At 32.8% G+C, this 21,206-nt stretch overlaps 2 protein-coding genes across 2 annotated transcripts; both read right to left on the bottom strand.

Moving 5' to 3' along the window:
- Positions 1–140: 140 nt before the first annotated feature.
- LOC115876591 (fatty acid synthase-like) lies at positions 141–15,240 on the bottom strand. Its single transcript, XM_030892411.1, has 10 exons — positions 15,128–15,240; positions 14,349–14,775; positions 11,937–12,078; positions 11,621–11,834; positions 11,246–11,464; positions 9,782–10,113; positions 9,092–9,374; positions 4,420–4,646; positions 714–923; positions 141–253 (listed from the first exon to the last, which is right to left on the bottom strand). The coding sequence occupies exons 1-10, from the start codon at positions 15,238–15,240 to the stop codon at positions 141–143; spliced, it is 2,280 nt and encodes a 759-aa protein (XP_030748271.1).
- A 21-nt stretch (positions 15,241–15,261) lies between these two features.
- Positions 15,262–19,930, bottom strand: LOC115876590 (fatty acid synthase-like). Its single transcript, XM_030892409.1, has 3 exons — positions 19,810–19,930; positions 17,601–17,774; positions 15,262–15,331 (listed from the first exon to the last, which is right to left on the bottom strand). Exons 1-3 carry the CDS (start codon positions 19,928–19,930, stop codon positions 15,318–15,320), a joined length of 309 nt encoding a protein of 102 aa, XP_030748269.1. The 3' UTR covers positions 15,262–15,317.
- Positions 19,931–21,206: the final 1,276 nt, after the last annotated feature.

Below are 21,206 nucleotides of genomic sequence, written 5' to 3'. Positions count from 1 at the left end.
TAGTTTTATCCTTCAAGTTACAATGGTTGAGTTACCTATAAATATAAGTATAGGATGATCAAAAAGTATTTTTTTTGTGAAACTATTAGTAATAAAAAATATTAGTAATAAAGAGCAAGTGAGCAGAGTGAGAAGGCAAATTATCTAGCTAGAAAAGAAACGAACGCTCCACTAACTGGACCAGAACGGTTGGAACCAGAAAAATGGATCTCAAGAACGTGGAAGACTCCATCAGTAACCTGGAGTGGGAATCCTGCAACGGTCTAACACACAAAGAATAAGTTTTTCAGTACTTACGACCGCGAAAAATCAAATACATTTCTTTATTTAAGTAAGAACAATCTTCGGATTGTCATGGTTTTAACAGAACACTGTCTCCTCAATAAACACCTCAGTATGATTGAAGCTAAAAAGAAACGGCAAATGCAGATTCTGTGGGAAAATGGGGAAACACCAGAATACCTTCTCATCACTGAGTGCGCTGAGAGGACAACCCTTCGTACCATAAACTGTGGTACGATTGATATCGGAGACGGAAAACTACCCTTTGTAAAATTATCTCGGAAATTGGCTTTTGTCAAAGTCCTAAAATTGTAGGATTAGTTATAACTCAAGAACGAGGGACACAATAGATCTGTAAGGTCGTAGTGATTAATCCCCCACTCATGTTGCATTCTACATTTTACATTACCTACTAATAAAAAATGACTTACCCTCGCTAATCTCAAAGTTGCCGGACACCGCATGAAATAAAACACGCAGATATAATAACAGAGATCCATGTGTGGACGAAACGGAACAGGCTCTTATAAACCGACAGTTCTCAAACACAACTTTTGTATATTTTAACATAAGTCTGTAAGTACCAGCCAATGCTTCCCAAGCCAATAATAAATATCCCATAGCTGGATACAGATTTCTTCCTAAAAGTAAAATTTTAAGATTATACGATAGTTATCTTCTGATGATTTTAGAAATAAGTTACCATTTCTTTTACCTACTACTAATAATAACGATTATTATCACTTTTCGTATTTTTGCATATGGTTTAATCGAATCTGTAACATGCGGTTCATAACGACAATTTGATTCGAAATTCCAAGTGTGTGGTACCAAATTATTCGTAAAAAATGCTTTTTCCTAATATGCTAATGTGCAGGTGCCCTGTTCTATTTGAAAAAAAAATAGATATGATTAAAACACGATTTAGGCATCTGTTAACCGACCAGGACAAGACACGAAAAACGTTAGACAATCAAATATATTTTTCCAATGCTCCTTGATTATAAGTTAGTGTTTTTAACATAGCCATGGCGCTCTAGATTAAAATTTAAAATACAATTTTTTTTTAAGCGAAAATATCAAAATTTGACATATGATATACGCAGCTGGTCCATTAGCATATTTGGGAAAAGCATTTTTTCACGAATAATTTGATACCACACACTTGATATTTCCAGTCAAATTGTCATTATGAACCGCCTGTTACAACTTGAAATAAACCATATATGCGAAAGTTGACACATGATGTGTTATTCTATTCAGAGTGTCATTTTCTAATGAATAATGAATATTCCCAGGATGCCATTTAAAAATCAAAAGATGTAGTCATTTTCGGTGAAACAAGAAGTGACCAAAAACAATAATTGAATACGTCAATCAATCCTAATTTATTCCATATACTAACATACTAAATCTCGTTTTTTTTATCTGAAAGAATAAAAAAGTTATAGGGGTGAGCCACTTTTGAGACGCACCCGGTATATGTATCTACTGGATTATTTTAAATGTTCTCCTAATTTAGTATCTTTGTAGGTTTTGTATGTCTCATAACTCTAAAACGAATTCGTACAAGTTATTGGAAATCAACAAGTTGCTTTATTTTAAGAAATTCTTTAAAAAAAGAAATTCTTTAGGGTCAATCGTGACTAAACAGGGCATTGGAGAGGACGAAATTAAACTCTGCATTCAAGTTGGCAAGAGAGTAGTGGGATGCTTAAATTCATTGTGGGTGGGATCAGCATCTCTCTCTTCGAACCAAAAATGCTATGGTTGCGAAGTATGGGCTCTAACAGCCGAAATGGAACGGAGACTTACAGCGGTCGAAATGGACTATCTCAGAAGGAGCGCAGGTGTATCAAAAATGGACCGAATTACCAACATAGAGATCAGACACCGAATGAATGCTACAGAGACCATTATAGACAGGGTCGAAATCAGAGGTCTCAAGTGGTTTGGCCATCTATTAAGAATACCGGAAGATCGATGGCCGAAACGTCTGTTTCAGTGGAGTCCTCCACAAAGAAGAAAGCGAGGTAGACCAAGAAGGTCGTGGAACAACACAATCAGGCAAGCGATGGCATCCAGAGAGCTGGAAGAACTGGATGCATTTGATAGAGAGGTTTGGCGAAGGCGAACGGTAAAGCAGCAGTAGTTGTATGCTTGATTAATGGACTCTCAATGTCGAATCAAAAATCCCGTATATATATATACAGGGTGATTTTTAACCTATACGCATAAAGTTAGGAAATTATTGCTGATGACATATAATGACTAATAATGAAAAAAAAGTTAGTAAAATATTTTTATTTACGGAGATAACAAACTATTTGAAATAAAATCAAAAAACGTAAATTCCATTAAATTGAATGTGCACTAAATATTTTTATTTACGGAAATAACAAACTATTTGAAATAAAAACAAAAAACGTAAGTTCCCTTAAATTGAATGTGCATTACTGGTAAAGTTGATAAATTTTTATGAAACAAAAAACTCAAAATATTTCAGAATCTAAAAATATTTTACTAACATTTTTTTTTCATTATTAGACATTATTTGTCATCACCAATAATTTCCCAAGTTTATGCGTATAGGTTAAGAATCACCCTGTATATAGTCTATAAAATGAATACCTTTATATTTTGACCGTTATTTTTTACCAACATGGCAAATATAAAATCCCTCTATCAAAAAAGTTACTGATATTCTTTAAACTGAGTGCCTGAACGAATCAGATAGGTAACTCTTTTTACTTTCGTGAAATAGAAAAGGAAAATAATAAAACAAGCGACATTTCTTCCTCTTCTTGCAAAAATCAACACAAAATGTCATAATTGCCATTAGTAAAATATCATCAGCTTTTGACATTTCTAAATATCAGACCAATGCCGTCTCTAATAGAACAACCTAGGAGCGAGATTGATGACGTCACGCTAGTTAGATACTACGGATTAATAAATATGTTGTAGAATACATGGAAAACATGTATTCATGATACATTGTTATTGATACATGTTCATTCATAAACATTGTGTTTTAAAAATGATATAGTTTACATGAAATATACATAATATACAGTTAATAAATACAATACATATACCTATTTATAGTAATAAATACTTTGGCAAATAAACTATGAAACACACAAATGCAGCAAATGTTTTACAATATACAAATAATGAATAGGTACATCAGATAATGGATAAAATGTAAAATATATTTTAAATTTTGGGGTTTGAAAATCGATATAATTTAACAAAAAACATTCAATATCTACTAATAGTGATGTATTATTATTTACATTCACAAAATTTATATGTATATTTTGCAAGTATCAATGTTCGAAAAATTATATTTGCAAATAATACAATATCATAAAAAAAAAGGCGTCAGCGATGGCTATGAAATAAAGATCGCTGTCATTTTATATGTAAAATTATTCTAAAATTTTTGATTTTCTTGGGATTTAGGTTCGGGAAAAACGCTGATTAAGTTTTCATTTGGTTTTTCATTATTTTTATTTGGTTTAAAAAAAACGTTTCGGGAACATTATAGACTTCAACAGTGTTGTATCATATGAAAAAAATAGTGTCGAATATAATCCAAAAAATTACATATAAAATATTCACACCACACACCACATAATGTTTACTACAATTAATAAACTAATATAAACTTGTCAAAAGATGACCACATATTTTTTAAAATTATTATTCTTAACACTAAAACTATCTACATTGACTATGGAGTGCGATTTCAGCCATAGTCAAGTGAGGCTGTTCTATTAGAGACGGCATTGCATCAGCATGGCCGCAAGTTGCTAACCTAATAAAATTAACACTAGAAAAGCCCGCGGGAACTGTCAAATTCAAAGTTATTCGCTTCACAGAATATATAAGAAATTCTTTAAAAAGTTTCATCATAATTTGTATGAACATAAAATGAGAAAAACTTACTAATCCTTTTTAAAATTTACATGGGATTTCCGATGTTCAGGTTGAAGATGCAACACACAGTATGTATATTACTTATTTATAGTATATTACTAAAATGTTTAACTAAGTTCTTTTTTTTGTTACTGGCTACGTAACAGTTATTTGTTTCTCCGAGAAATTATCATGCAATTTAAATATACATACCATCAACTACATGTCCTTCCAAATAAGAAAAATCAGGTAATTTGATATAAATTACAACTGTTCTTTGTTCGAATAATTGAGAATTTTCATCTGAACAACGAACGGACCAACGTTTTTCATGATTCCAGCCTACGGACGGAGAAATCATAGGTGTGCCTTTGCTGACCGGATACGGCACTTTAGGATATAAGTATTGGAGTTGAGGGTTAACACCTAGCTCGTATAATCTATTGAGTAAAAATAACTGGTTACATCTTATACTCTATTTTTTATTAAAATTTAAAGCTTCATTTAGAACCTCCAAATTAGCGGAATAAATTAGTGGTTTCAAATAGCGTGGAAGTTTGTTCCTTTAATTTTAATGTAAGCATTCGGAACGTCAAAATTAGTGGTAGATATTTTCATTAGTAGAAAAAAGTTGTGAATGATCATAAACTAAATAGTATAAAGTGTAATTGAAACCACTAATGCCGAGGTTCTGAATGAAGGCTAATATCGGTATTTTCACAATTCATAGAATTATGATAAGCACTTATTACAAAAACATATTCTGAAAGATAACTCTCAAACTTCTATGGTCCTCATTTTTTCTTAAACAACTAAGATGTTTTGATCGGATAGTACAGTGAGTATTTTGTAGTGGTGTTGATATAATAAAAAAAGTATACAATATTTTTAAAAATTACATAAATATACTAGTGCTCGGGAACAATAATTCAAGAATAGTCCCGATATATTACTGGTAAGTATGCGTCCTTTGGAAACCCAAGCACCGGCCTTTGGAAACTCAAGCATCTGTCAGCAATCGCAAACGAAAATAACGTGATAGAACTGGACCCCAGTAAACAACAGGTTATATGGGAGAACTATTTGACAGAATTGTTCGGAGATGCGAGAAGAAAACAGGAATATCCAAAAATAGAGAAAGGAGACCATCTACCCATATTGAAAGATGAAGTCATCAAAGCAATCAGAGTAACGAAAAGCAATAAGGCACCGGGCGAAGATCAAATAACAGCAGAGCACTTCAAACACATAAGCGATAATGCCATCAAAATTCTGACCCAATTTTTCAATAAAGTATATGAAACTGGAACAATCCCCGAAAACTGGGTAATATCTACCTTCATAGCCTTACCCAAAAAGAATAAAGCGAAGAAATGCGAAGACCACAGAACAATATGTCTGATGAGCCACGCAGCGAAAATCTTTATGCGAATAATATTCAATAGAATATACAGCAAATGTGATTATTTCCTTACTAGATCACAATACGGTTTTAGAAGGGGGACAGGAACAAGAGAAGCCATCCTGAGTTTAACGTTAATTGCAGAGAGGTACATGGAAGTCCAAAGGAACCTGTACGTATGTTACGTTGACTACAAAAAAGCGTTCGATCGAATACAGCACGAAAAATTAGTAGAAGTTCTCACTGAAGTAGACTTGGATGAGAGAGATATTATCATTATAAGGAACACATACTGGAATCACAAAGGTTGTGTCAGAACAGAAAAAGGAAATACAAGATACGTAGACATACAAAGAGGTGTTAGACAGGGATGCATATTGTCACTATTATTGTTTAACGTTTATGCCGAATATATAATCCGAAAATCTCTTCAAAATTGTCCAGAAGGGGCTAAAATAAATGGAAAAATTATAAACAATATAAGATATGCAGACGATACTGTGGTATTAGCAAAATCCGAAGACCAGCTGCAAACCCTAATGGACAAACTGACAGAAGAAAGTATCAGGATGAGTCTAGAGATTAACACCGCCAAGACAAAAACTATGATTTTCGACAGACATCCGCAAGACAATGAAAATACCGACATAATGGTAAACGGCGTCCATCTAGAAACCACGCGGAGTTATACTTACTTGGGCAGGGAATTAAACAGCCAGCTAGACCACTCTAAAGAAATCAGAAGAAGAATAGAAATAGCTAGGGCTGGTTTCCTCAACATGCGGAAGTTTTTGTGCCATCCCAGAATAGGTATACCAACGAGGCTAAGAACATTAAAATGTTATACAGGGTGTTTCAAAACAAATGCGAAAAACTTTAGGGGGTAATTCCTTGTTCAAAATAAAGGGTAGTTTGCTTTATAAACGTTGTGTCAAAAGTCAACCATTAGGGAGATATCGCGGTACAAAGATGGCGGAAAAATAATGTTTTTATTTTTTATCTTGAAAACGAAAAGAGATAGACTACTGAAATTTTATGGAAGCATTACTGTGAAAACACACTTTCTGGTAATTTTTTCACTTTTTTAAAATGAGTGGAAGGGGTTGAAATAAACAACCCCTATCATTCTTGTTAAAGAAATTTAAAGAAAAATCTTATGAAACACATGAAAAAAAAATAAATTTGGATAGTTTAGTTTGTTTAGAAACTTTTTTATCTCTTGTTTTTTTTATATAAAACTCACCGATTTGAAATTAAAAAATAAAATGTAAAGCATTACATGTCAGGACAAAAAACATTTTTAGATAAAGAATCTAGTGGGCTGCTGTAATTTTTTTAGAAAAAAATCTAGTCGCCTCTGTCACTTTTTAGGATGTTTCTAATATTATTTTATTTGACATTACTCTACTGCAATACGTTATTATCTTACGATTAATTATTCCGAAGCCTTTTTTTTTATCTAAAAATGTTTTTGTCCTGACATGTAATGCTTTACATTTTAGTTTTTAATTTCAAATCGGTGAGTTTTATCAAAAAAACACAAGAGATAAAAAAGTTTCTAAACAAACTAAACTATCCAAATTAATTCTTTTTGCAAGTGTTTGATAAGATTTTTCTTTAAATTTCGTTAACAAGAATGATAGGGGTAGTTTATTTCAACCCCTTCCACTCATTTTAAAAAAGTGAAAAATTACCAGAAAGTGTGTTTTCATAACAGTAATGCTTAAATAAAATTTCATTAGCCTATCTCTTTTCGTTTTCAAGATAAAAAATTAAATAATTATTTTTCCGCCATCTTTGTACCGCGATATCTCCCTAATGGTTGACTTTTGACCGAACGTTTATGAAGCAAACTACCCTTTATTTTTAACAAGGAATCACCCCCTGAATTTTTTCGCATTTGTTTTGAAACACCCTGTATATGACCCCTACTTCAATATGGATGCGAAATTTGGACGCCAAAACAAGAAGACATCAAACGCCTTAATGCTTTTGAAATGTGGATGTATCGTCGGATGCTGAGGATAAGTTGGACCTCCAGAACAACAAATTGTGAAGTTTTAGACAGAATGAGAACTCGTCCACACTTAACAGGCACAATTAAAATCAAAAAGACTTGTCCTACCTTGGACATATAATGCGGCAGTCAGAACATGAAGAAATACAGCTCATAATAGAAGGAAAAATCGATGGAAAACGTAGCATAGGGAGGAAAAAGAAATCATGGCTACGTAACATAAGAGATTGGACCCACACCGACGGAAACAGTCTTATTCACCAAGCTCTGGACAGAGAGTCATACGCCATATTAATTGCCAACCTCAACAGAGAAGGCACCTAGGAGGAGGATGCGTCCTTGTTTTTTTTTTGATCTTGTGTTAATTTTACCCCCCCCCATATAACATTTCTAATGACTATGATAACTAAACGATTTAATATTATTGGTTTATATTGCAATAAAGTATATCTTTATCCTATTTAATAATTTCAATAAGTGTTATGACACACTAAATTAGATTAATACAATAATTACAATTAGACCCAGCTTCTCTTGGATCGGATTTAAATTATAGCATACACTGAATAGTAAATTTTGAGAATAGCCATTGGTAGACGAGACAGAAAATAATGCCAGTTATATCTCAATAACGTTCTTAATTATAGTAGCTTTTCTAAAAAAAGTCAACTAATTATGGAAAATACTAGTTATAAAGTTAGATTTAAATATATAAATTCATAATCAGAGTGTTTAGTATTGTTCACAGCTATGGAACAATAAATTGTGAGAAACCAAACCTTAAAGCTTAAAACATTAAAGTACAATAAATATAACATTAATTCACCACAATACACCAAAACATTTTACTTTTGCACTGGACGCACGTTTTGCTAACAGATGATTAAAACTAATACTAGTTTATCATTACTAGTTTTAAACTTAATGTTAAATGCTATATTAGTGGCCGTAAATCTTCATTTTTTATTTTATATATAAAGTTAATCGAACCGCTGTTTTTGACTAAGGTCTGATGATTAGAGCGCGGATTTCTAGAAATTCTGCCATAAGTAATATTTGATGGCAGATATATTTTGATGATATACCTACACATAAATTACAAAATATGATGCTGTGGCTAAGTTTTCTTGTGCCATTTTGCTTATTTTCCGATTTTAAATCATTTATTTTTTTTAATGCCAGTTTTACGCATATTTTCTTCATTGGTGGGATATTTGGTGCTTATTTTCCACTTCATTTTCAACTTCGGTAATATCTGATATGATTTATTGATTGTCGTAACTAGATTTGCATTACCGAACGCAAGAATGCAATAATTTTTTTTTCCGAACCCACTTCCAAGTGAGAAGATTTTGTTAATGCGCTCCGATGCGGCTGCATACATGATATAAAAAATATAGGTTTGACATGAGTTTTATTTTAATGAAGCACTAAATAAAACATCTTTAAACAAATATATACATTACCTTCCAATGGATGTTAGGAATTCATTTAATCCTCCTCGACTTACTACAGATGCGCTCTTCTTAGAAGACTTTAATAGACCATTTATTTCACCATTTCCAATTTCAAATAAAATACCTGTTTTTTTGACAGAATCTCTGATTTTTTGTGGAATATCGTCGCACTTTAATGAATTCACGATATAGGTGGAATCAATTTGTGCAGGATATGATTCAACAATTACATTGTCGCCTAAAATTCTCGGCTTTGGAATGATAATATCCAAAATATTTTCGAAATCTCTTGCTAAAAGATGAGTGTTAAATGTCATATAATTTTACAGCTAATATATCGGATAGCTAAATTTCATGAAAATAATAGTATACAAAAATTCAATCAGTGCTGCCTCAGCAATTATAGTATGTTCTCTTTAAATAAGTGTGTGTTTCTAATTTTTTTTGTTAGTATTTAATAAACCTATCAAATCTCTACATTGATGTTTATTAAATGTCTCGGTCACGTACGAAAACTATGAAACTTATATTATTTTCGTTAATATATTTTTATTCACAGTAAAACACTAGAACATGTGAAATTATCAGCAAAATTTTCAAAATTTGCAATTCATTCAAAAGGCTAGTTATTCTTTCACCCACTTATATACCGTTTTTTCAGATTTTATATTTATCTAAATATATTCCTTACCACCTTACCATATTTTTCGTCTTCCTGAATTAATTCATACAATTCTGCAGTACTACTTTTATTTGCGGCGTTCATAATAGAACCAATAACATAAGCCAGCTCAACCACTTCTTCCAAGCTTAGAGCACCATCAAAATAGCCACATGCCAAGCCACCCAGAGATAAATTTTTATTAACGCCAAAGATTTTTGTAGGAGCGATTTGTAGAGCTTTTAGAGTATCGCAAATTGCCAATTGTAACACAACATTAGTAAGAACCGTGTTAAAAATTGATTTGGTGCTATCCTTCAGTATTACATTTATAATACTAATGTTCTTCAATTTAAGCACCAGATGTACTCTGCAAGTATAAATTTTGTTAAGTGTTTTCTATTAGTGGCTGCTCGTGAGGTAGAGTCACAGAGTCATGACTAGTTCGACAAAGCTATGTATTATAAAAACAGTTGAATATGTGGTTGTGAAAAACTAACAAACTTATTTGTTTCTTGTGTGTTTTGTTCTGAAGTGATTGAACTTCGGCCACAACAGTCAAAAAAGGCACAAAACATCATTTTTAAACAGGGTGCTACAAATTCGGGGTACGATTCGAATTCGGGGTACTCGATAACCGTAATAGATACGAATATGGTAAAATTGAGACAAAGTTGCGCTTTGAGATGTTCATCAAGATGCCATCAAAAAAGTTTTAAAAATTTCAAGGATTGCTGAGTTTTTTGGAAAAAAACGGATTTTTCTGAAAATCTATTTTATTTTTCCTGTCGTTACTTTCTAGAAAGTCAAAAAACTATTTGCACATTCTGACACACATATTATTGGGGTTATCTGGTAACCACCCTCCCTATTGCACAAATTTATTTTTTGTTCAATTTTATTTATTGCTCTTTGAACATATTCCTTCTTATACTTCCGAATGCATTTTGTAGTTTTTATTATAAATGTTGAAATGTATTGATTTCACTTTTACAAATGGCGTCAAGTAATGTCCCTCCACCCCTTGGCGGCAGGTCCAGGAACCCCGCTGACCATTATACAGCTCTACCATTTACAATTCATCTTCCGGGGAATGATTTGATTGTTTATATGATATTTATATTATTTTATTGCATTTGATTTTCCGTATTCAAAGTTTTACGCTACGTCATTGTTAAGTTTAAAAGCTTATCAATATTGTAACGATGAATGAGTTAAATATTTAAAAAAAAACAGAGCCGGACTTCAAATTAGTTTAAATAAATTGTTTAAATGTCCGAAACAAAGAAAAATATTTAGTGTAGCATATCATTGTACTCAGAAGACCGAGTTCTTTCAAAATCTGAAATAAAAACTGCAGGTCCGTATTTATAAAAATTAAGTTGGCCTCTGGATCTCACAAATTATCAGCTAATTTGTTATATCTATTACGGTTACCGAGATACCAATGCTCGTACCCAGAATTTGTAGCACCTAGTATATAGGGAAAAATAAGGACTTACTTATCCAGAACTTCAGCAAAATTGGGCACTTCCAAGAATTCTTTAACATTTTTTGTAGATTCTTTGTCAATAACGCCAAAGCATATCAGTAAAGGAGTCGGCTTGGAATCAAAATAGGTTTGTGATCTTAGTATTTTACCAGATTTAGATGCTAACACATAACCTCGATAGCAATGAGCACTTATATTCTTACTAGAAGAACAACAAATGGTAAAAAACCTTGAAAATATTTAATACATATAATGTATTTATTTGTATTTAACCAGGAATATTTTGTAGCACAGTTGTAAACTTCATAATATTGTATATAATTTCAAAATTGTAAATTTCGAAAAGATAAAGTTAGAATAATATAAGTAAATTTAGGCAAAGTACCTAAAAACGTCTTGAAGCAATCTGATATGTTCCATATCAAGATTATTTTCTATTACGCTATCCAGAAGAATGTTGACTGCATTGGGCGTCCTACCACTGACACAAATCAATCTAGGTATATTGTCAAATGGTCTACCCTGGTTTACTTTTTTCTTAGGATTATGTCGGAGGAGTATGTGACAGTTAGCTCCGCCAAATCCAAAGCTGCTGATTCCTAAATAGGCAAATTTATCATAGTTTCTGATGATTGGTTTATATGGGATACCACTACTACTAAGAAAATACATTTTTGTCGTGAATACATGTTTCTACCCACCTACTAAGCCTCTGTCATCCTTAAATTCCATTTTTTCTGTCACTACTTTAAATCTACCATCCATTAGCGACTTTATACCTTCTCTCGGACTGCTAAAGTGTATATTAGGTGCTATGTACCCAGTTTCATATCCTAAGATGACCTATAAAAGAGAAACACCCGTGATTAATAAAATAAATTGTGTCTTTTAGGATGTTTAGGTTTAGTATCTATACTTGATAGCGAAGAATGATATAGCTTTCTAAAATGGCATTGCTGTGTAAGTTACTAACAAACTAACAAGCAAAACGCAGAAATCGTGCCACTTAACAGGACACTGCAACCTCAGTAGATTGAAGCTACGAAACAACGGCCAATGCAGATTCTGTTAGGAAGATGGAGATACACCCGAACACCTCATCACTGAGTTCGTGCCATAAACTTTAGTACGTCTGATATCGGAGATGGAGAAATAACCTCTGTAAATCCTCGGACTCTGACCTCAGATACTTTGTCAAAGCCCAGAAACTCGTTATAACTCAAGACAGGGAAAATATAATTACTTAGAAGGTATTACTTTTAAATCTTTTTATATTATTTGGAACATTTGAAATTGTTTAAAAAATTATTAGTGGCGTTTGAAAAAAAATAGCATGTTCGGTTCGGAGTAAAAATGACTTTTTGTGTCTCGCCTGTATGTTGGACTCGCTAAGGCTTGTCAGACGCAGCCTCACCACAGGAAGTATTATTTTTACTCCTAATAAAACAATATACTGTTATATATTTTTACATTTACTTTTATATGTATAATCTAAAAGAAAACATTCGACCAATGTGTACTACCAGTCATTTTCTACCTATGCATGCGAAACCTGGGCACTTAAAACGGACATCATAAGAAAACTGCAAGTCGCACAACGCTCAATGGAACAAAATTATGTTGGGAATAACCAAGAGAGACCGTAAAAAATAGAGTGGATACGACAAAAGACCCAGGTAATAGATGTCATCCACAGAGTCAAATCCCTCAAATGACAATGGGCAGGACTCCTGGCAAAAAGAACGGAAAACAAATGGACCACAAAAATTATGATGATGAATATGATATATAACATTATTTTATATTATTATTTTTTATTTAAAGGGTTCTTGGCTTTTGGTCAATATTAAACTTTTTCTGGGTTTAGGAAGTGTTTATTATATAACTAACGTTTCGGTTCAGTTTTAACCTTTTTCCAAGCCTACTATATACGATATTATCAAACTACAACTGTGTAAAAAAATATAAATAAAACTTACCACAAAACCTACATTGCCTTCGTCCAACTTGTATTAAAATATGGGTGCATAAAATAACAGCTGATAACACATAACATTTAACTTAAAATTATAAAAAAAAATTAAATAAAAAATATATTAGTTTGGTCAAAGAAAAGTTAATTAAAAAAAAATTTCTATTTATTTATATACATGGAATACGATCGAATGTAACAAGATGTTTCGGGATTACGGAATAATACTTTTACCTGACACGAAATGCGTTACCCGGCAACACTACGACTCTGAAGGAGGAGTAGTGTTGCCGTTGTCGCATTGAGTGTCAGATAAAAGTATTAGGTAATCCCTTTAAATAAGAAGGATAATCCCGAAACATCGAGATGTACTCAAAAGATTATACAACGAAATAAATACATATATCCTTCTTATCTTAAACATTTTTATTATAATAAATTTTACCAAATCTTTCTTTTGCCATAAGCATTGACGTGATTTTTTGTGAAACTGACAGAAGTGACTTCTGAATTAATATTTTAAAAAATGACAATTACAATATGGCCACCAAGCGATAATGACTTAAATGATTATCACTTATTAGTCACATCCTTCTATATAGGAAAAATATAGATAGAGTTGTATAATAATTATAATCTAATCTCTACCTATAATCCTCTAACATTAACAATAGACGGGAAAAAAGGAAAAAGCTAAAATGAGATGTCTGCAACCTACAAGATATGTAGGTTCCAGATATATAACATAACAAAAACTGGCGACTGTTGTGAATTCTTCAAAAATCAAAAAATACTAGCGACTGGTTTATTTGAAAGCCCGTCATAATTTCGGTAATAAAATTTCAACTTGAGATTTTATAATATCGATTTTAAATGCACTGTTATTTTCATATAAGTTACTGTTTAAACTAAAAACTGTTATGTTTTTGATGCAAATGTTATAAACTGTTTTTTATTTTTATATTTTATTTGGTTATATTATAACAACTATAGAATACCACTTTTTAAAGCAACCAGATTCTTAAATTTGCCTTTTGGAAATGCCAATGTTTAACAATCGGTCTTTAATAAAAGCGTAAACGCAATAAGCTATTGTAAATGGAAGTGCGAGTTTCAGGAGTGGTATGTTTGTTAGTGTTACCTTTGTAATAGACGACAATCCTGAAGACGGTTCTGAATGACCGATGTTAGACTTAACCGATCCTATAAGAAGAGGAGATTTTCTTTGAGGTAAAAACACTTCCTCGATGGCTTGTAATTCTTCTGGATCGCCCACTTTTGTCCCCGTTCCATGTGCTTCCATGTAGCTTATTTCGTACGGTTTCACCGATTGACATTCTTCATAAAATTCTTTTAATAGCTTCAGTTGCATATTCCTAGATGGAAAGGTGATTCCCGAATCCTTAAACCCATCACAATTTGTTTTTGCGTGTAGTACTGTAGCGTAAATTCGTTTGGCTTCTTTCGACTTTTGCAGAAAGATGGCGCTAATTGCTTCGGATCTGGCATATCCATTGCCAGATTTATCAAATACTTTGCATTTTCCGTCCATACTGAGTACACCCAATCTAAAAGTAAATTAATGTTGTGGTTGGACTAAAAATGTTAAAAGCACAGTTGAAATAAATTAACTTTTAGAACATTTATTGGTACTGTAGCTCAGTGTTTCTTAACCTGTGGTCCCCTAGGGATCCGCGAGTATGGGTATGGGGGGGTCCGCCTTTTATCTATGAACATTTGATTTTTTATAAAAATGTATTTTTTTGTACTCAAATAATTTGTCCTAAAATTTCTGTCTTTTTTATTATTAGCGGGGTCCTTGAAACTGTGCTTGATTTTTTAGGGGTCCGCGAATTGGAAAAGGTTAAGAAACGCTGCTGTAGCTCATATTATATCCAACAAGAATATATCTCCTTATACCTGTAAAACTGTAAGGAAATTGCTGGACACAGGCAAAGTGATGCTCCTCCTACAATAGCATTCTCGCACTGTCCATTCCTTATAGCTCTGTAAGCATGTTCTAGAGCATACATTGAGCTACTACATGCGGTGTCGCAGACCATAGATGGACCTCTCAATTTCAAGTAATAGCTGACACGGTTTGCAATCATCACTCGATCAGCCCTAAAAGAATTGTCAAGTTTACTATCTCCATACTTTTTCTTTGATGTTCATAGATAGAGACACCATTCCTACGCAAATAAAATACTGCTGTATTTGGTGTTAAATAAAATACGATTTTAAAAAGTATAGTAATATCAAACATAATTAAACAAACAAAACGTCATGAAGTAGAGGGATGCAGCCGGGCAAATGTGCGGTTTTCTGTAATAGGCTGTAGGATTCCACTATTCTTCACGCAAACAAAATACATGTTTTTGGTGTAAAATAAAACATGATTTTAAAAAATATAGAATGGTAATAGATAATATGAAACATAATCAAACAAACAAAACGTCATGAAGTAGAGGGCTGCAGCCTGGCAAATGGTTTTCTGTAATAGGCTGGAGGATTCAGGATCATGAAAGATTCAGTCAATATTAGAGAGAAAATTCAATCGCAGTTTACTATAAAATTCTTCAATAGACCATAAAATTTCATTCAGAACATTGTCGCAAATCGCTATTCCTAAAAATTCAAACTCGCAAATATAAGATTATCACGGTCCTACTTTACAAAATCACAATTGCAGCAAAATCGCAAATAGCAACTATAGTAATATTGGTTGACTAATCTGAAACTCGCAAATAGAATAAATCGCAATCGCAGTTTCTTATGAGAGCCATTCGCAGGTTGCGATTGCGATTCTAAAATCCCTGAGTATTGAAATCATGATTACAAAGTCCCGCTTAAGATGGGCTGGTAACGTATGCAGAATGCAAGAAAACCGCATACCAAAATATCTGCTTTACGGTGAGCTTGTAGACGGTAAGAGGAGGCCGGGTGGACAACTCAAAAGGTTCAAGGATATTTTCCACGAAAACTTAAAAGGAATTAACAAGCAGAATGAGTGGGAAGGGGCAGCTCACAATAGAACGGAATGGAGTTCAGTTAACAGCGACAACGAAGCAATGAGATTTTTGAATGTCTGGAGTGCGGTAGACAGATAACATCACGTATCGGGCTTTTCAGTCACAGAAAAGCTCATGAAGGAAAACGCCTTGCGTGACCATCTTCTGATGCGTGTCAAATACTCGTCAGCGAGTAATGGCGGTATGGTATGGTATGGTAAAATCGCTGCAATTGAATCGCAGTTTGCGATTTTCTGCTCATCTTTACTACTAACATTACAAGCCAAAAACATACCCTTATAAGAAAATCAGCCACACATTTAAACGTTTAGTTATATTGAACACTAACCCAGTTAGAACAAAGGTATTAGGATTTTTCACGTCGCAATACAAAGAGGTTTCACTTTCGCTAAAGGACGCTCCCATGAATACTCCAGTATTTGTTCCTTGTAAATCGACAGGGTTAATTCCAGCATCTAATATAGCCTCAAAAACAACTTCCAAAGAGAGTCTACATAGCGGGTCCATTTCATTTGGTTGGCGATAATGTATACCTAGAATACAAGGCAATATTCAATTTAATCAGGATGCTTTATTTAGGTCCCGGTAGCATAGAGGCCTACTCTATGCCATAAGTCGTAGGTTGAATTACTGTAGCAGATTATTTTAGAATATTTATGCGTAGTTCTAATTGGATGCTAAGCCAACATATACAGAGTGTCTCAGAAATAAGTGCAAGTATTTTAACTGTAGTATAGTTCGTGTAGTATAGAAAAAAATGCTTGGTGTCTCTATTTCTTGACATTTTCCGGAAAATGTTGATAAAGTTTTGAATGCCACTGTTCATTCTCCAGAAATTTGTTGCGTGCATACATTAGAGTGCATTGAAACAATCTCGGAGAGAATGCATTGGCCACGGAAACATTATCCCACATTCTGCTTATAAATTTTGTTTATAAATTTAGAGTAATTATAGGTTTATACAAAAAAAAATTGCGAAAATTAATTTTATTCGAGTTAGTGTAGATTGTACTATAGTAAGTCTAAAGAAACTCACAATGTTTTAAATACTTTTTACAGTTTAAGCGACCACATTATTGACATGACCACCTATAGGGGAATATGGCCTAAATATACTGTGTTATACTGTGTTATCGTATATACTGTTTATCGTATATACTGTGTTATCGTCGGCGGCAATCAACGTCACGCCGACGCCGCCTATAAGCCGTATCGTGTGTTTTGGCGCTAACTGTATGTCAGTATAAATGAAGCCTATAGAAATTCAACACAACAGCTTTATTTCTTATGGGGTTCAACTTTCAAAATATGTTCTGTGTTAGTTTATCTACCAAAAAAAAGAAATAAAGACTATAACAAACCAAAGAAACTGGAGTCAAATTTGTCGATGTCGTATAATTTTCCAGTGCGTTGAGGAATTTCTGGGTGGGTTGGGTTCCATCTGCGATTATCATCAGTCACCATATCAACCTTATTAAAAAGATTATCACGGAATTCATATACATTCCTTGATTCTGGATATTTACCAGACAACCCTAAAAAATTATTAAAATATGTTTAAAATTATAAATTTAAATATCAATCTACATCTATAGAACGTAAATGTAACATGGCAGCCGTATAGCTAAAAGTGGTATATTATTAAGAAATTTCATTTTTATTTCACCCTTTTTTTATTCCTCACTCTTAATATTATACCGCGCTGGCAACTCTTGCTATTGGATCGGTGTTCACATGTGTTGAAGTGAATCGCATAGGGATCACAATATAGTCAATGTGTATTGCACATTGCCTATATTGTGCCTGTAGACACAAATAAGGCACAATTAGGGAGCCTTGCGTAATAGCCATATTGTGAACAATTTTCTATCTTGACTTATTATGCCGATCAATGCTGGTTAGGTTAAATATTTTTGTTAAACAATATTTGTTTTGTGACCCTCGCTGCTATCTTTTGTATACCAAAAAACTGCACGAAAAATTTTCCAACGCATGTAATTATTGGACTACCGCAGGAGGAACACTTCAATGTTAATACTAACTTACTGTTAAAATACAGAAGTTAATAAAAACATTTTACATGTAGCCATTTAGTTCGAAATAAAGTGCCATGATGTGTATCCTTTGTGACAACGATGTGTGAGAGAATAATTTTCTTGGTAAATCTTAAAAAAATAAGTAGTATTAAAAAGAGTGATGAGTATCTAATTTGTGTAGTTCACACATGCATTAACTGAATTCCGAATTTTTGCCTAAAATGCGTTGTTTGACCGTGCTTCACTTCCCACGTATACTGAGCTCATAAAAGTAACAGTTTCGAAACATGTGTGTGCAATTGGTCGCATAAATAAAACACTGATACGTAACTGTTCCTTAAATCTGACAAAATATTGCTCACTGGCCTTTTCTTTTCATTCAAAAAAATTAAAAATCGCGTTCATCAATTTTTAATGCATGGCAATTTTCAGAACTCGTGTACCTTTTTTGTTTGTAAAGATTTTCATATCCTACGTTGTCTACACAGAAAATATAGCAGAAACAATAAGATTTAAAAAAAACAGATTCAATTATTTCTGATGGATTAAGAAACATACTTCTGCGTCGAAGAATTGCTCCCCCAGTCGAAGAATTCCAATTCCACCAGTGTGTTGAAGACTTGTTAGGCAACCGTAGCATGGACAATTATTGTCCATGAATTAGTCCTGAACAATTGTTTATTGTTCAGCCCTTAAGGTCAACACCGAAGAATCAGTTGTTGAACAAATATCAAGAGAAATAGTTTTAATTGTCTCTACAAAGACAGAAAAAATGTTGGCAAAACGTGACACCAATCAATACATCCCAATCAATCAAGCAGTACTTCAAATATGTGTATTTGAATTTTGTGTGAGTCCTGCGAAATTCAAATGCACAATATTTTTTTTTTCAACGACGAGAAAGTCCGAAAAGGGAAAGCCTTGATCCTTCCAGAAGTTAAAAGATCAAACATCAATGTAACCAAAATTATAGTAGCACCTAATATTATCAAATTAAATTTGGAAGAGATATACCGATTGATGACATGGCGAAGCAATTAACTTTACCAGCCGACCCCTCTATATACCAGTCTATACATTGGGTCTCTATATATTGGAATGGGACTCTTAATATTGGTTGCCTTATTACTAATGTTGTTTAGAAGAAATCTGCTCAATTTGGTATCGATTTGTTATCCAAAAATTCAAGAAGACGATAAAAGAAGAAAGAAAAGATGTCGAGCTGAAGTAAATTCATCAAAAATCAACTCCGTTGTTTTTGATTTTTAAGGAAGGAGGTGTTACGTATCCGTATGAATCAAGGTCATGCCAAGAATAGCTGCTGAGGATCGTCTTAAATATATAAAAGTAAAATATTCTTACACTATTGTCATACTCGGTTATTCTCTGTTATTGTACTAAATCTTCAACTAAGTGTTAATGTTGTGACTTTAAGTTTTTGAAAATATTTTTTTAAACGCGGCTTTGAGTTGTGAAATCGTAATTTGTTATTCTTTTTTTGTCGCTTAAATCCTCTTCAAAAAATGAGACTTACCGGAAATCACAACCTCCTCGCCTGGATTAGGTTCAGCCAAAATTTTGCCTGACTTTATTCGAATATTCTCATCAAAAGAAGCGTTGCCTTCATTTAGAATATCCTCACTTTGTGGGGCCATGTTCATTTAATAGATTCTGTTGGATAAATTCTACTAATCAAAATATTCTTAATATTGGGCGATATGAAAACTATCTAAATAACTCTTCACTGTATATCAATAACCTATTAACAACCACTCTTCAAAAATATTCTGACTATCAAAACGAGTGACAAAGAAAGAACAATTCTACTTATATAATATCCAAAGTTAATTTAATATTTTAAATTATGGAAACGGCAGACAGACAGGATTTCAATAAGAATACTAATTAATTAATACAATTTAACAATTTACTGATTTAAGTGAAACTCAAAAAAGTGACCTAAATTGTTTTTTAATTAATTAGTATTCAAATTTTTTCATCCCATAATGCAGACATCAAAAAACTTACGAACTTACACCGTGCGATCGAAAAAAACCGCGTCAAAGATGGCTGGGAAACGACAATCGATGATAATTTTGACGAGTTCAAACCCTAGGCGTCATTTACTTGTCTTGTATTCTTTTTTATTTTTTAATGACGCTTACTACAGAATACAAGGAGGAAATCACTGCTAGTTTTCACTACAAAAAAATACTATTATTATTAAAATACCTAAATGCAGCTATTCAAGGAAACTTTAGGTTTATTTTCAACTCATAGACTGAATTTGATTGACCAATTGATTGATATACTGGATTTAAAAGTCTGATTTTTTTTTAGGGGCTATCGCTTCCTTCATAATAATTTTTGCATTGTTAAAATCTACACTGTGCCCCGTGTTCCATGAATGCAGACAAATCTTAGATTTGTGAAAATCGCTCTTTCTTAAATATAATCTTTATGCTCTTTAATTCGTACATTTAAGGGTCTAGATGTTTCACCATTATAAAATTTATCACATTCACACGGTATTTTGTATATTCCATGTTTTGGTTGTTGTCCAATGTTCATTGGTTTAGTGTGTGTTAAAATACTCTAAGCGGGGGTGTCATCCCCCAACTTTTTTCAAATGGGAAGGGGGGTCAAGTGGCACCGCAATGAAAATAGCTTTCTATTCTCTATATTTCCCCGCTTTGTTTTTGAAAATGGCTCGAGTCATTGAGAAAATATGAGGGATTGAAATTTGAAAAGTTTATTTAAACATTTATCAGAGTAAATGATAAGAATAATTCCTCCGATCAATTTGCTGTTTTTCTTATTATTTCTAGATGTTTACGTATTTTTTCACTTGCCACAAGTTTGAACGTTGCGTTAGTTGCTAGATAGCTGTACTGTGACTTGTGCGTTGAAGTTCTTCTCAATATCGTTAAA

The sequence above is a fragment of the Sitophilus oryzae genome, unplaced genomic scaffold (genome assembly GCF_002938485.1).
Source record: "Sitophilus oryzae breed Bouriz unplaced genomic scaffold, Soryzae_2.0 scaffold_1440_pilon_pilon, whole genome shotgun sequence".
NCBI classification, from domain to species: domain Eukaryota; kingdom Metazoa; phylum Arthropoda; class Insecta; order Coleoptera; family Curculionidae; genus Sitophilus; species Sitophilus oryzae.
The sequence above is the reverse complement of the archived record's forward strand: the minus strand, read 5'-3'. Positions and strand labels throughout refer to the sequence as shown.

Excerpts from the sequence above, each read along its gene's own strand:
- LOC115876591 (XM_030892411.1), bottom strand. The coding sequence starts at position 15,240 with ATGTATGCTCTAGAACATGCTTACAGAGCTATAAGGAATGGACAGTGC. Across the intron at positions 4,647-9,091 it reads TTCCTAACATCCATTGGAAG|ATTATACGAGCTAGGTGTTA; the intron begins GTAATGTATATA and ends TTTACTCAATAG. Across the intron at positions 924-4,419 it reads GGAAGGACATGTAGTTGATG|GAAGAAATCTGTATCCAGCT; the intron begins GTATGTATATTT and ends TTTTACTTTTAG.
- LOC115876590 (XM_030892409.1), bottom strand. The coding sequence starts at position 19,930 with ATGGCCCCACAAAGTGAGGATATTCTAAATGAAGGCAACGCTTCTTTT. Across the intron at positions 17,775-19,809 it reads CGAGGAGGTTGTGATTTCCG|GGTTGTCTGGTAAATATCCA; the intron begins GTAAGTCTCATT and ends ATAATTTTTTAG.